Here is a 15,234-nt window from a genome sequence, read left to right on the forward strand (position 1 = left end):
CGTTAGATTACACAGTCTACTGAGGTCAGTAACCCATAACTCTTTTCCTGTCCGGGTTTGAATGTCACTATGCAGCAGCATGTATTTGATAGAGAGGGAATGACTACCCAGACAATGATGTAAACAGCACTTTAGCACAATAAAACCTGCCAAGGTGGCCCAGAGGACTATTATAAACAAAGTGCTGAGCAACATGAATTGATATTCGTGCAGGTGATTGAAAGCTTTGTCAAAGCAGCATATTTTATGGAGTGAGTTAAAGGAGGGAAACGGGCAGAGAGATTTAATGACGGCATTACAGATTTGAGACGTAGAAAGTGAAGACATATTGAATGATGGTGGACTGATTGCTGAGTTGGGAGGGAGCTTTGTGTGGGACTTTGAGGAAAGAAATGTACCCGTACTTTTCATTTCCTAACCTTCTGCAGCACACCACTCAGCTGCTAGGGGCCAGCACATGTGCTCAGTTTGAGTTGGTCAGTTATATTTAACATTCAGTTATAAGTTGCATCAATATTTAATAGATACAATAAAATTGTGCTTAACATGGACAATAAATTTTACTTAACTAAGTAAATTAATGAATTATATTTTAGCTCATTTGCACACAGACAATGGGGAGATGGGCATTGTGCTACAGTTGCAGAATATGGGAGATTCTGGAACTGAAAGCTATCCAGGCAAACACATCTGCAGCAACTGTCTGAAACTACAGGAATTCCAACACTGAACTATTAAACTGGAGGCAGAGTTGAAGACGTTCCAATGCATTAGGGAGAGCCCAGTCACACCCCTTAGGTTAGTGCAGTTCGATTCCATCTGTAAAGAACATCAAGGTGTGACCACAAGAGAATACATAACAGGTTAAAGAATCCTTTAATGCAGGAGCTACACTTTTTGTAATTATCTAACAATTTCTTAACTGTGTGGATTAAAGCCAGATGCGCAGATAATATGAAGAGATAGGTACCAAATTGAAGAGCACAAGATGAGCCCCATGACAAACAGCAGAGGCCACTGAACATAGTCAAAGTAAACACATTGTCTTAAAGACTGGTATGGGAGATATGGTTCAGTGAGAGATACTGGCATCAGTGCTACCAGGATATAGGGGCTGTACAGCTGTGATAGTCAGCATCTGACCTGAGCTGGGACTAGTGCTCTCAAAAACTGTACAACTGAAAAACAGAGAGGTCTTTAAATAAACAGTAGGGTTGAGGGATCAAGTGTTGATAGGTGTAGCCAATCCAGGGTAGATTTATGGTAGGATGACAGAGTAGCAGGGAATGGCAGGGCGGGGCAGATAGATTAAATTGAAGAATACATAGTCCACAACACATTCATTAAAATAACAAAAATTCAGAACTAAAGGCCGTATATCTGAAACACGTGGCATTCAAAGCAAAGCAAACAAATTGGTAGTACCTACTGAAACAAATAAAATGATCTGATAGCCATTATAGAGAGCTGGTTGCCTGATAGCATGGAGTGGATCCTGAATATTGAGGGGTATGTGGCATTCCAGAAGAACAGGAATAAGGGTGGTGGGATGGAACTGTTAATAAAGCAGTAAAAGGTGATTAGGTCCTAGTTTAGAAGATCAAAATGCTTCATCAGTTTGGGTGGAGTGGACATTTAAGAAGGAAAAAAGACATGAATGGGAGTGGTCAATAAGACCCCGAACGTAAACCACAACATATGACGAAATACACAAGAAGAAACATTGGATGTTTGCGATAAAACGGTAGTGATAATCACACAAACTGCAAAAATCAGACTGGCAATCATAGCCTGGGTGAGGAGCTCACAAGATGCTTTGCAAATAGTTTCCTTGAGCACAATGTTCCAGAACTAGCCAGACATCGGGTGCTAGATTTAGAATAAAACCAGGGAGTTATGGAGAAGCTCAGCAGGTTTGGAAACATCTAAGCGGGGGAGAAACAGGTTTAATGTTTTGAGTGCAATTTGACTTTTCATTTAAGGCACCCCTTGGTAGCAGTGACGGCAAAATGACTGAAATCTATGTCTGACTTGAAAGGGAGAAGAGTGGAATTAAGACTGGTATTTTAACTTAAATGAGGGCAACTGTATGAGCATTAAAAGTAGCTAAAATGAACTTGGAAACTAGGTTAGGGAGCAGATTACTAGAGAAGCCACGGCACATATTTCAATAGATATTTCAGAATACTTGTTATGAGTATATTCCTGACATAAAGGGAAAACCACCATCTGCTGTTAACTAAACAAATTAAGGAAGGCTGCAAACTTAGGGAAAAGTCACACAATTACATGACAGCCTGATAAAGTCATACTCATGGAATCATATCTTTCAAAGTTCCAGCCGTGCTATCACTATGCTTGAGTACTCCCTGTCCCATTGGCAGGACAGACCCAGCAGAGGTGGTAGCACAATAGGAGAGAGTTTGCTTGGGAGTCGTCAACATTGAGTCTGGACCTTATGATGTCTCATGGTATCAAATCAAACATGAGTAAGAAACTATCCTGCCAAGTACCATGGTAGCCTGCCCTGGCCTCACCTCAGCCTGATGAATCATATTCCTCCGTGTTGAATATTACTTGGAAGAAGCACTAAGATAGCATAGGTGCAGAGTATATTCTGGATGGGAACTTTGCTAAATGGGATAAACCTCAAACTAGCAACTCAAGACAGGACATCCATCTGGGACCATCATCAGAAACAGCAGAAATATACTCCAACACAGTCTGCAACCCCATGGTTTGGGATATACCGGTCTTACCATCAAGCTAAGGGGTCAACTGTGGTTCAATGAAGGGTGCAGAATAACACTGCAGAAGGAGTAGGACTAAACAATTCCACAGCCAGTGAATCAGACATAAGCTCTGCAGTCCCGCAACTTCTAGTTACAAATGGCTGTGGTAGGTTAAACAATTCACTGGAGTGAGAGGTTGCACAAATATCCCAGCCTCAATGATGTAAGAGCCCCATGCTTCAGTGCAAAAGATAAGACTGAAGCATCGACCGCAACCTTCATCTGGAAGTACCGAGGGGACGATCCATTTCGGCTTTCTCCAGTGACTTCCAGCATCACAGATACCAGTCTTCCACCAATTCAATTCAATCCACATGATATCAAGAAATGTCTATTGGTACTGAATACTGCAAAGGCTATAGGCTCTGAATACTTTCCAGTAATAGCACTGAAGACTTGTGCTCTAAATCTTTGGTGTCCCTAGCCAAGCTATTCTAGTACAACCACAACACTGGCATCTACATCACAACATGGGAAATTGCCCGCATATATTCTGCACATATGAAGCAGAACATATTAAACTCATCCAATTATTGCACTACTCTCAATCATAAATGGTGCAAGTTGTCATCAACAATGCTAACAAACAGCACTTGCTTGGCAATAAACTGCTTATTGACATCCAGTTTGGGTTCTGCCAGAGCCACTCAGCTCTTGACCTCCTCATAGCGTTGCTTCAAACACAGACAGACAATGTTAATTCCAGGAATGAGATGATGTGAGAGTAATTTCTCTTGACATCAACACTAAATTTGACCAAGTTTCACATCAAGAAGCCTCGGCAAAACAAGAATTAGATGGAAAACTCACCGCTGTTAGAGTATTATCAGGCACAAAGGAAGTTAATTGTAAATGTTAGAGGTCTGTCATCTCAACTCCAGGACATCTCTGTAGGGTCATGTTCTCGGGCAAAACATCTTCAGGTGCTTTATCAAAAACCTCCCTCTATCACATGGTCAGAGGTAAGAACATTCACTGATGATTGAACAATCTTCATTATCACTCATTTTTGGGTATTGAAGTAGTCCACGTACAAATGCAGCAGGAGTTGAACAAATCCAGATTTTAGCTAATAAGTCACAAATAACATTTCTGCCAACCAAGTGCTAAGCAATGACCATCTCCAACAACAGAATCTAACTACCACCTCTTGACATTCAACAGTGTTACTGTAACTGATTCCCACACTGTAAGAATCCTACTTTGTGGAAACAGGCCATCCGGCCTAACAAGTCCACACCGACCTTCAGAGCATCTCAGCCGGACCCATCTCCCTTTAGCCCACCTAATCTACACATCCCTGAATACTTTGGGCCAGTTTCGCATGGCCAATCCACCTATCCTGCTCATCTTTGGATTGTGGGAGGAAACTGGAGCACCCGGTGGAAACCCACACAGGCATGGGGAGGATGTGCAAACTCTACACAGAGGTTGCCCAAGGGTGAAATCAAACCTGGGTCCCTGGCACTGTGAGGCAGCAGTGCTAACCACTGAGCCACTGTGCTGCCAGGGTTTGGCATTGACTGGAAACTGAACTTGACACCCTATATAAATAATGTGGCTATAAGAGCAGGTCAGAGGCTAGGGGTCTTATAGCAAACAGCTCACCTCCTGACTCCCCAAAGCCCCACTATCCATAAGGTACAATTCAGGAGTGTGAATATGTTCCACTTGCCTGGATGGCACCATATCCACAAACCTCCACCACCAATGATCTGTATCAGCAGTGTGGACCATCCACAAGGTGTGCTCCAGAGATTCACCAAGGCTCTTTAGACAGCAAAACCTTCCAAACTCACTGCCACTACCACCTGGAAGGACAAAGATAGAAGATGCATGGGAACACCACCAGCTACAAGTTCCCTCCAAGTCATTCACCATTCTGACTTGAAAATATATTGATGTCTCTTCAATGTCACTTGTCAAAGTCTTGGAACTCCCTCTCAACTGGTACTGCAGGACTACTTACATTAAGTGGATTGCAGCGGTTCAAGAAGGCAGTTCACCACGGCCTTCTCAAAGAAAATCAGGATAGAAAATAAATGCTAGTGGAAGCAATGAAACCCATATCCCTGCAGTAAATAGAAAAGCAGATCTCTGAAACGACTCAGAAGCGTAGCAGTTCAATGCTGTAGTGACCTATAGTGCCACTTGCATTGGATTGCCTTTGGTATTCCAGGCCAAACCAAACAACACTTGGGGGGCTGGAATAGGGTGAACAGCAGAACTGTTTGTTCTGGATAGAGGCTTATTCAAATATGTAAATCTGGCACTATGTAGATGTAGGATACGATTTTGCATGCAAATAGCCATGCAACATCACTATTCCTCCACTATAATATGGTATTGTGTACTGATCATTTATTTCTGAAATATAAACGCAGCAATTTATTGGTTTGTATCCTGTGTCCTGATTTGATTTAGTTAAGAGTGTTTTACCAATCTACTATCAATAAATACATGAGAAGTATTATAATGAGCCTTGGGCGATGATTGACCTGAGACAAAAAGATCTGAAATATTTTTGTTACAAGGAATCGTGTGTTTACACCTCTTGTAGCAAAATGCAAATAGTTCTGGACTCATTCGAATGACGGAATTTGCTTGCATTTTGTTTATTTTTTACTATTAACCATGCTGTAAATCAATGTACTTTGTATCAAAATCACAGATGTCACCTCAGCATTTCAGTATTTAGTGTAGTTACTCTGCAATACAGAATGAAGTCCATACCATCACTAGAACAAGGCCCTGCTGGATTATATACATACATACGAAGTGGATGCCCTCCCTCCCCTCTCAGTCTCCTGCCATTCATCCCCTCTCTCTCTCCACACAAGCAATTCTATGCTCTCACTTTCCACTTAGTGTGCCCATTTTCCTCCATGCCCACTTCGGCCTCCACTCATCCATCCACTCCTCTGGTCTTCTTCCTCTCCACCCCTTCAGGATTTCTCTACCTGGCCTGACTTCCAGGAAGTGGTTGTGGCTTCATCTCAGCCAGCACTATTGATGGGGATCTGCAAGGCCAGGGATAATTGAAACACCCCTCTGGGACTCAGGGCCTTGGGAGATCAGACCGAGAGAGTGCAGTCTCTTTCATGAGGTTGAGCTGGGAGATGACGGGTTTTCAATTCTGAGTGCACAAAAGGATGAATTGTAGTTTTGATAAGAGTGCCAGTTCATATATTGAGGAAGATTCAATGACCTGATGAGATTAGATTAGATTACCTACAGTGTGGAAACAGGCCCTTCGGCCCAACAAGTCCACACCGTCCCTTGAAGCATCCCACCCAGACCCAACCCCTATAATCTCACATCCCCGAACACTATGCGCAATTTAGCATGGCCGATCCACCTAGTCTGCACATCTTTGGACTGTGGGAGGAAACTGGAGCACCCAGAGGAAACCAGCTCAGACACTGGGCGAATGTACAAACTCTGCACAGACAGTTACCCAAGGGTGGAATCGAATCTGGGTCCCTGGCACTGTGAGGCTGCAGTGCTAACCACTGAGTCACCATGCTGCCCAATACCAAGACTTATCTTTGTATCAGTGATAATGGGAACTGCAGATGCTGGAGAATCCAAGATAATGAAATGTGAGGCTGGATGAACACAGCAGGCCCAGCAGCATCTCAGGAGCTCCTGTGTTCATCCAGCCTCACATTTCATTAACCAAGACTTATCTGCCTACTTTATGTCAAATGTTCAAACTGAAGTGAGAAGTGGCAATAATGGAAATCATCTTCATTGTAGGTACAAATATTGGACAGATACTTGAGTATTTTCAACAGCAGTTCAGTAAAGCAGTGAGTGAGAAAAATCTTTTCATATTCTCCACTTAAAACTTGAAAATCGCTCAACAACAGTTGGAGTGTATTTTGTGCTCTCATGGGGAGAGATGAAGGGGCGGCAAGGTACCGAAAAATCTAAGTCCAATCTAATGCAACAAGTATTGAACGTCGGAGAAAACCTGTGATTGAAGAAGTTGAGAAAGCAAGAGTGGGAAACACAAAATCTGTGACTGGAGGAAAGATGAGTGCAGGGGAGACAGAACAGCCACTTCAATGCCAACTCTGCAGTAATTTCCCAATGAAATTTCTTCAAAGCATTCTACTCGATCTGTCGTTTAGAATGACAGATTTCTCAAACATAACGTCTTAAAATCCGCCAAATGGCGGTATGTTGTTATCCTGACCAAGTGATGCACTAAAATAACCTTGGGTAGTACTATTATTTATCTAGAAATTGGCAAAAAGGAGTGTATTTGGAATCATAGGATATGTGAGAACTACTTATAGGAGTGACCAGAAACACTGAAATTGAGAAAGTATTTCAGATGGAAAATAAAACTATTTGTTAGCAGTCTTGGTAACATCTGGGAATTCTCATGTCCTTGATTCATCAAGTTGTGCATTGACACCCTATAATTGCCCTAAGCTGATACTCCATTGTAGTATTGAGGGACTATTGGTTTGTCATAGATTTCAGTCTTTGGATGAGCTGTTAAATTGTGGTCCCATCTGCTTTTTCCAATTGACATCAGAAATACAATGTGCGATAAGATGTGCCTTTAAGCGGATGTTTTCTGTCCTGTTTCTCTTGAAGCAGTTGAATTGTAAACACAGTGCCAAGGTCTCTGTTTCATGGAAAGCAGAGTGAATAGCTTTTTTTTTAGAAATGTAGGCTAAAGAAGCATGAATGGGTGGAGTCAGGCTCACATAGACTCAGAGTTTTAGTTTTTGCATTCAATTGTTAAAGTTGGGGTTTTTGGAATTGAAGCTGCTAGAAACCACGCTTTCTCTGCAGCTGCAAAAGTTTGAGTTTTCAGTCTGCTGCTAAATTCCTTCTGACAGTATTACTTCTCCTGGACTAAAGGAGATAGCACATGAACACATCTGTTTTGCTGAGTGTGTTTTTACCAAGGGTGTGTTCATGGGATGCTGCTATTTTTGAACAGTTGATGAGTAGTAGTTAAAACATATATTATATTGTTATGTATTTCAATAGAGTTAAAGTTATGCCAATTCTTTTTCATCCATATTTTAACTGAAGTGTAAGAATAAAGCTTGTTTTGCTTAAAGCCTAGCAGTTTGACCAATCAAATCTGCCTGCACTTGCCTTTACAAAAGGTAAAAGTTAGGGTTTAGGCAAGGATCAGATCAAATGAATTTAGACTATTATTGATTAATTAATTTAGACTAATCTCTTTTTGAGTACACAGAGGCTGGCTGCTATAAGGACTTGAGCACTTTTCTGATGCTTGTCTCTGATGATCAACTGCTCAGTGACAGTTTGAAAGCTACTTTTATCCAGCTAACTCACCTCTTCAGCACATTATGTTTAAAAGCACTAGAAACTCAATTTTATGGAACTGTTGTTCAGTAATCTTTACTGAATTTGCAAACACCAATGACAATAAATATTTCACTCCTTACACTAACTAAAGGCAGACATTTGCGCACTTGAGTATGAAACAGACTTATTAGAAAGAAGATTACTTTGGTTAATGCTATCTGATTTGCAAATCATAGATACCACAGAAGTGAAATGGCAATTGCTTGGCAATTTCAAACCTGTTTTTTAAAAAAAAACTTTACAAGATATTCAACTCTACAGCTATAAAAACTCCCAGTTCTTAGACAGTGAAGGAAATTTGGAATTGACATTAAGCAGTAATATTGAATAGTCAATCCATTCGCATGCTTAAGTTGAAAATTGTAGTATATTATACCTGTTGATTCAACAATTGTATTGATTGAATACTGGTCTTCAATCGGTTGTGCATGTCTTCAATAGTTGAAAGTTTTTCGGCTATAAGACTCTCATGTTCATGCCTAAATGCAAAAGGTAGACAAAAAAATTCACTGTCTTTTATGTTTCCTTCATAGTTGATTATACTGGAAAGAATGTTTTTGAAAATGTGATTTATTGCCAACTCTACAAAGACTGGCGGCAAAACCGCCTCCTCCAGGCTATCAGGTTTCTTACCAGTTATAGAAATAATCTTTGAGTTTATTATTCATCATCGCTCCATTTTTGGCAAGGTGGGTGGGGCACAGGATTTTGCTCTGAGGATCTGACTAATGTAACTGTTGAATGATTAAGACAAAGAGACACTGCTGTTTTCAATTACTCTTTACAGGAGTAGAACAGTGCCTTTGTATATTGAGAAATATGAAAACTGTTAGAAGATTTTCAGTTTCCTATGCAGACATATTTAATAAATAAAAATAGAAAACACAAAGTACTCTGCAGAACTGACAGTTTCTTGCGTACTTGCATGCAGTATTCAGAACAAAATAAATGACTGGATGGGTATAATTTTACAGCTATTACAGAGACATAGTTAATGATGAGACCAAAGATAGAAATTAAATATTCAGGAGTATGTGACTTTCTGAAAGGCAGAAAGGAAAGGGTGGTGAGATAACTTTGTTGGTACGGGATAGAATAGGTATGATAGCAAAAATTCACCTTGGGTCAGATGTCGTAGAATCCATATGGTGGAAGTAAGAAATAAAAAGGGGGAGAAGATACTAGTAGGAGTAAACTAAAGACCCGCTAATAATAATAACTATATGGTGGGACAGAGTAAAAGTCAGGTGATATTGAGGGTGCGTAACAAAGGCAGTATGTTATCATGTGTGATTCTGATCTTTATATAGGTTGATACAGTCAGATTGGCAGAGGTAGCCATGAGGCAAAACTCATAGTGTATTTCAGGACAGTTTCATAGAACAACATGTTAAGGCCATAATGGCATAAGAGAAAGGAACAGAAGTAGGCTTTTCAGCCCCTTCAGACTGCTCCGCCATTCACTGGGATCAGAAATGGTCCTATATTCTTCAGGACCACGTTCCTGCCTTTTCCCTGTCACCCTTGATTCCCCTACTGATCAAGAATCATTCTATCTCAACCTTAAATATACACATGGACTCTGCCCCTATTGTTTGCCAAAGATTAGTCTTAAACCAGAAGATTGTGCAAGTTTTAAAAACGAACAAATGATAACTGAAAAAGAGGGAGAAAATCAATGTTGAGGATAAACTTGCAAGCAATTTCAAGACAGGCAGCTATTGTCAAGTTTGCAGATGACACAAAAATAAGTGAATAAGAATTTAGGTGTTGAAGTCTCCATTGCGACCTCAATACATCACCGTTTACACAAAAATAAGTAGGAAAGCAAGTGGTGAGGATGACACAGAGCCTGTAAAGAAATATAGACAGGCTAAGCAAATTAGATTCATAGAGTCATAGAAGTATACAGCATGGAACAGGCACTTCAGCCCAACTCACCCATGTCAACCAGGTTTCCTAAACTGAACTGAATTGCAAAAGGTTGGCAACTGCAATATAATGCGGAAAATTATGAAGTTATATATTTTGGCAAAAAGAATAGTGGTGCTGAATATTATTTTAATTAGTCGTCAGGTATATTCAAGGCTGAGATGTACAGATTTTTAATCAGTAAAGGGATAAAAGGGTTACAGCGAAAAGGCAGACAAGTAGAATTGAAGGTTATCAGTGAGCCATGATCTCATTGAATGTCAAAGAAGTCTTGAAGGGTTGAATGGCCTAAGTCAGCTCTAGAGTTAATGGTCTGGATGTTGGACAGTGAAACAATGTGCAGGTCAAGATGGTTGTCTATGCTAAATTGCCCATAGTGTCCAAGTATGTGCAGGCTAGGTGGATTAGCCATAGTAAATGTAGGGTTACAGGGATAGGGTAGAGGGTGGATCTGGGTGGGATCCTCTTTGGAGGGTCAGCATAGACTCGATTTGCCAAATGGCCTGCTTCCACAATGTAGAGATTCTATGATTGTATGGAAGTGGGCCGTACAAAGTGGTTGCAGAACTGCAACGGAGAGCCACATCATCTGTGAGGGAGGCCTGAATCAACTAAGTGCCTGTCAGTTACTTCAGTGTCGAGCCTCCCACACAATCATGTGACTAGTGTGGGAATATTTCATCCCAAAGTTCTTCTGGCCAAATCAAGTCAGGTGTTCTACATTGCCAGTAATCCAGAAATACACTGGCATATTCTACGACACAGATGAGTGAGGGTCGAACAAGGGGTTTTGGATTGGTGTCACATTAGCAGGGGTGATCGGAGGGTGACTTTCAGATCCTCTTTCTTCCCGATACCATATGCACCCATTTGGCGTACTGCACCTGTCAACAGGAGAGAATCGCCATACCTCCAAGGTTGTAAGCAAATCCAACAGGGCAGCTTTCAGGAGTTATGAAAAATATGTTCAATTTCCATTAAGTCCTTGAGTCACTGTTAAATTTTGCTTGGCTCATGACACCAAGTGACTTGTTAATGAGCATAATTGCCTTTATGTCACTGGCAGTAGCACTTTCTATCCCCAACCTAATGAGGACAGTTTTCATGCTGCAGGGAATCTGACAAAGGTAACCCTGTCTGACTTCCATGACTTACATAGCCTAAATCCCTGCCTTTATTTCCAGGTGGGGTGGGCAGACTTCACTGAAAACAATATTTCAGGTCATGGTCTTTTATCAGAATTTTTTTTCTGTTTTTCTTTCTCCACATTTTTCCATTTTTATTTCAGATTTCCATCATATGCAGTATTTTGCTTTTGTAATACTTAAACAGAGCTGGGTAACATTTATTTAATAGTCATCTTGACTTCAAGTATCATGACTAATTTTACGAAGTTATCAAAATGAAAGCAATAACATTATTTGATCTTTTTATAATGTTCCTAATGTGTAATGAGACACCTTAAAGTGTTCTAAGAAGTAAAAGAAGCAGTGGGCGCTGACCATTGGATAAGAAATGAAAATGATGATTGTTGGGATACAGAACTCAAGGCACAGTGAAGAGGGGGGACTTTGAAAGTATGGAGGACAATAGTGAGGCTGTTAAAGATAGGCATGAATTTTCATGAAGGAAGAGTGGAGGGGCTGAATGGATGAACTAGGGGGAGTAAGGAACAAAGAGATAGTGATAAAATGGTCTTTGTACCAGAATATATAATTGTTTTTGCACCTTTATTGTGCTTTTGCAGCATTTTATTCAAAGTTTAATAGGCTTGGCTGGATAATCCACCATTTTTACATATATTTTCTGTTTTAGATATCATTTCCATTAACTACAGTGACTCTTGGCTTTCAAATTGCAGCATACAAAGTGCAGATGGTATGATTTCCATTGAAATTTCTAAATATGCTTCAAAATTAAGCTGGTAGACCGTGAGATGCAAGTACCTCTATCTTCAGCCCAGAGGGATCAGCTGCACAGAAGTCCATGATGTTTCAAAGGTGCTTTCTTTTTAATACCACTTGGAGAACTTACATTTTGAAGGATTATGTAAAAAGGGTTTATTTCAGATTTTGAGGAAATATCTGGAGTGGCTTCTTTAAAAGAGTTAATTGAATGATCATTGCTGGCATTATGATTTTTTTTGAAACACCAGATTCCTGTTAAATACATGATTGGTGATGTTTGCTTGTATTACAGAATCACAGAATCCTTACAGCACAGTGGGAGTCTGTTTGGTCCATTGTACCAGCATCAGTTCCTCAATGAGCATCATTATCCAATGTTAATCTTTTGTTTTCTTTTTCGCCATACCCTTGCACGCTATTTCTATCCAAATGGTCATTCAATGCCCTCTTGAATTACTGTAGATATGTGCTGAGGCAGTTCTGGACAGTAATTGGCTTCGAGAGGTACTTGTTTTATCTGGTTCAGCTGAGTTGGAGGAAAGTTGTCTAAGAATAAACAACCAAACTGATCTGTCTTATTTCTGAAAATAAAATCTTTTTTGCATTCAGTGTGAAACTATTTGTACTCCTGAAAGAGTGATTCAAAAAGTTTTTCAATATTATATTTAGATATTTTCTGACCAACCTGATCAAAGATCACCTCTGGAGCAGGTGAGATTTGAATCAGGTCTCCTGGCACAGAGATAGGGACACTGCTATTCACTACAAGCTCCCTCCCACCAAACACCTTTGACTTGATTTTGCTTTATTTGTTATTGTCACATGTACAGAAGTACAATGAAAGGTATTGTTTTGCCTGCTAACCAGACAAATCATACCTTACATTAGTACATTAGGGCAATAGAACACAATGTAAAATATCGTGTTACAACTACATAGAAGGAGCAGAGAAAGATCAACTCTAGTATATGAGAGGTCCATTCATAAGTCTGATAACAGCAGGGAAGAAGACATTCTTAAACCTGTTGGCACGTGTTTTCAAACATTTGCATCTCCTCTTGATGGAAGAGGGTGGAGGTATAACAAGGACGGAGGGTCTTTGGCTATGTCAGTTGCTTTCCAAGGCAGCAGGAAGTGTAGACAGACTGGGCTGCTTTCACAAGGTTGTAATTTCTTGCAGTTGTGGGCAGAGCAGTTGCTATACTAACTGTGATACATCTGGATAGGGTGTTTTCGATGGTGCATCTATAAAAATTGATAAGTGTCATTGTGGGCTTGTTGAATTTCCTTGACCTTCTGAAGTAGAAGTGTTGGTGTGTTTTCTTGACTGTAGCTTAAATGTGGATGGACCAGGATAGATCGTTGGTGAGATTTATTCCTAGGAGCTTGAAGCTCTTCAGTACTTCCAACTCAGCACCATTGCTACAGAGAGGGGCATGTCCTCCACTCCACTTCCTGAAGTTGATGACCTATTCCTTTATTTTGCTGAAATTGACACCTGTAGTATTTTATTCAATTTATCAGACATGTTGCAACACTCAGCTGAGGCAGGTGGAACTTGAACCCAGATTTACTGGCCCAGAGGTAGCAATACTACCATTGTTCCACAAGAGTTCTTGACTAAACATCTGTATAATTTTAGCAACAACAGAAGATATAAACCAGCCACTGACTAGTAAGCAGCTAATGATTTCTTTAATTAGTACTGGTGAGAGTTGCTTTCTGCTTCTTTTGGTGTTTTGCTTTGTGATTTTAAGTGAGTATGGTGCTCAAGAGGTGAGCTCTAAAATATCAACAATGCACATATACTGGTTTACATCATGATGTGCCTGCTTTGTATACTAGAGGCAGATTAAATGTACGTATGCACTGATGCTTTCTTTGAAATGGCAAGTGGTGCAATTTCCTGCTGTTTGTGCATAACACCCATACAACCTATATCCCAAACACTACAGATTCCTCAACAGTAGGGACACTCAAAAGAAATTTGTTCACAGCATCCTTCATTCTCTCATTCACACTCACTAGTCCATAGCGAGTCATTTGGGGGACAATATAGATTGTTCAGATGTAGAGTTGACATCGACTGATACATGAAACGTCGGCAAGTAAAAAAGGTAGGTGGAGTGAGTAGGAGCTAAGGAAATGCCAACCCGCCCCTACAGAGTAGTTGGGCAATCATTTCAGGGATCTTGTTAAGAATGGAAAGATCAACAGCAAAGTAACATGAAAGTAGTGCAAAGTGCATCCAAACATATACAAGGGAGACATGGGCCTGAGAGCAGAGCAAAGTACACTCTTTATTTCAAAATCAGAAGAACTTCTCAACAGTGTATTGTAGTGTGAAGTGGGTGGTGGCAATGTACTGCAGCCTTATTGTGTAATCAATTCTCTACTTCCTCAGTAGGCCTTCTCAAACATACTAGAAGCCATACCATCATTAGATAATCCCATGTTTCCAATGAATCATTTGGAAACCTATCCTTCATTCTGAAAGAATCTAATAATACTGCATGACTAAAGAATGCATAAAAAAGACAACTCTTTGTATGCTCACAGCTGCTTATCAAAACATGGCTGTAGGTTTGACATAACTTTTGACATAAATGGTGTGAGTTGACAACATAGGCTTCTGCAATCAGGTGCAATCTGTAACTTAAACACAAGTAAGATTTTCATCTCCCTTAACCAAAGAACTGCATGTATATAGTGCCTTTTATCATCTATTAAAAACCTTGTCTAACTCCTGAGTAACAACTTAATTGACCATCAACCTCTCACGCCTCCCCTCGATTCTTTACACAACTCAGCAGATCCTAGCCCAACAACCCTTTGCCACTAGAACTTATATCCAGCCCTGACTCTGACCTGACAGCACACCCTCTCCCCTCCACTGCCTTTCATTCCCCTCCCCTTCCCATGCCCAGAAGTTGACACTTCTGTCTGTGACCCTGCTAAGAGACCCGATACAATGCAGCCCCAGGACGTGATTCTATTCTCTGCTGCTGGGCTTGGTAATGAAAATTTTAGCATCTACACTCGTTTGGGGAGGTTTTCACTACCTTTTTTGTTAAAACTTCCTTTTGAACTTCACTCTTAAAAATAATCTGGTCCTAACTGTAAAGTTATGCCCTCCTGTCTTAGCTTCTTGTCCAGAGGAAATAGTTTTGTTCTGCAGCTATCTGATCACATTCTTTTTAAATGCATTGATCACATGACCCCTAAATCTTCTAAATGTAACT

The 15,234-nt window shown here is 40.4% G+C and overlaps 1 protein-coding gene across 1 annotated transcript in view; it reads right to left on the reverse strand.

The window, feature by feature from the left end:
• The window catches only part of LOC125452104 (uncharacterized), a 462,089-nt gene that overhangs the window by 13,595 nt on the left and 433,260 nt on the right, over positions 1-15,234 (reverse strand). Inside the window, exon 28 of the mRNA XM_048530109.2 lies at positions 8,530-8,632. Within this exon, the coding sequence (XP_048386066.2) occupies positions 8,530-8,632 (103 nt within the window). The remainder of the gene's footprint in view (positions 1-8,529; positions 8,633-15,234) is intronic.

Source organism: Stegostoma tigrinum, chromosome 5 (genome assembly GCF_030684315.1).
Source record: "Stegostoma tigrinum isolate sSteTig4 chromosome 5, sSteTig4.hap1, whole genome shotgun sequence".
Taxonomy (NCBI): domain Eukaryota; kingdom Metazoa; phylum Chordata; class Chondrichthyes; order Orectolobiformes; family Stegostomatidae; genus Stegostoma; species Stegostoma tigrinum.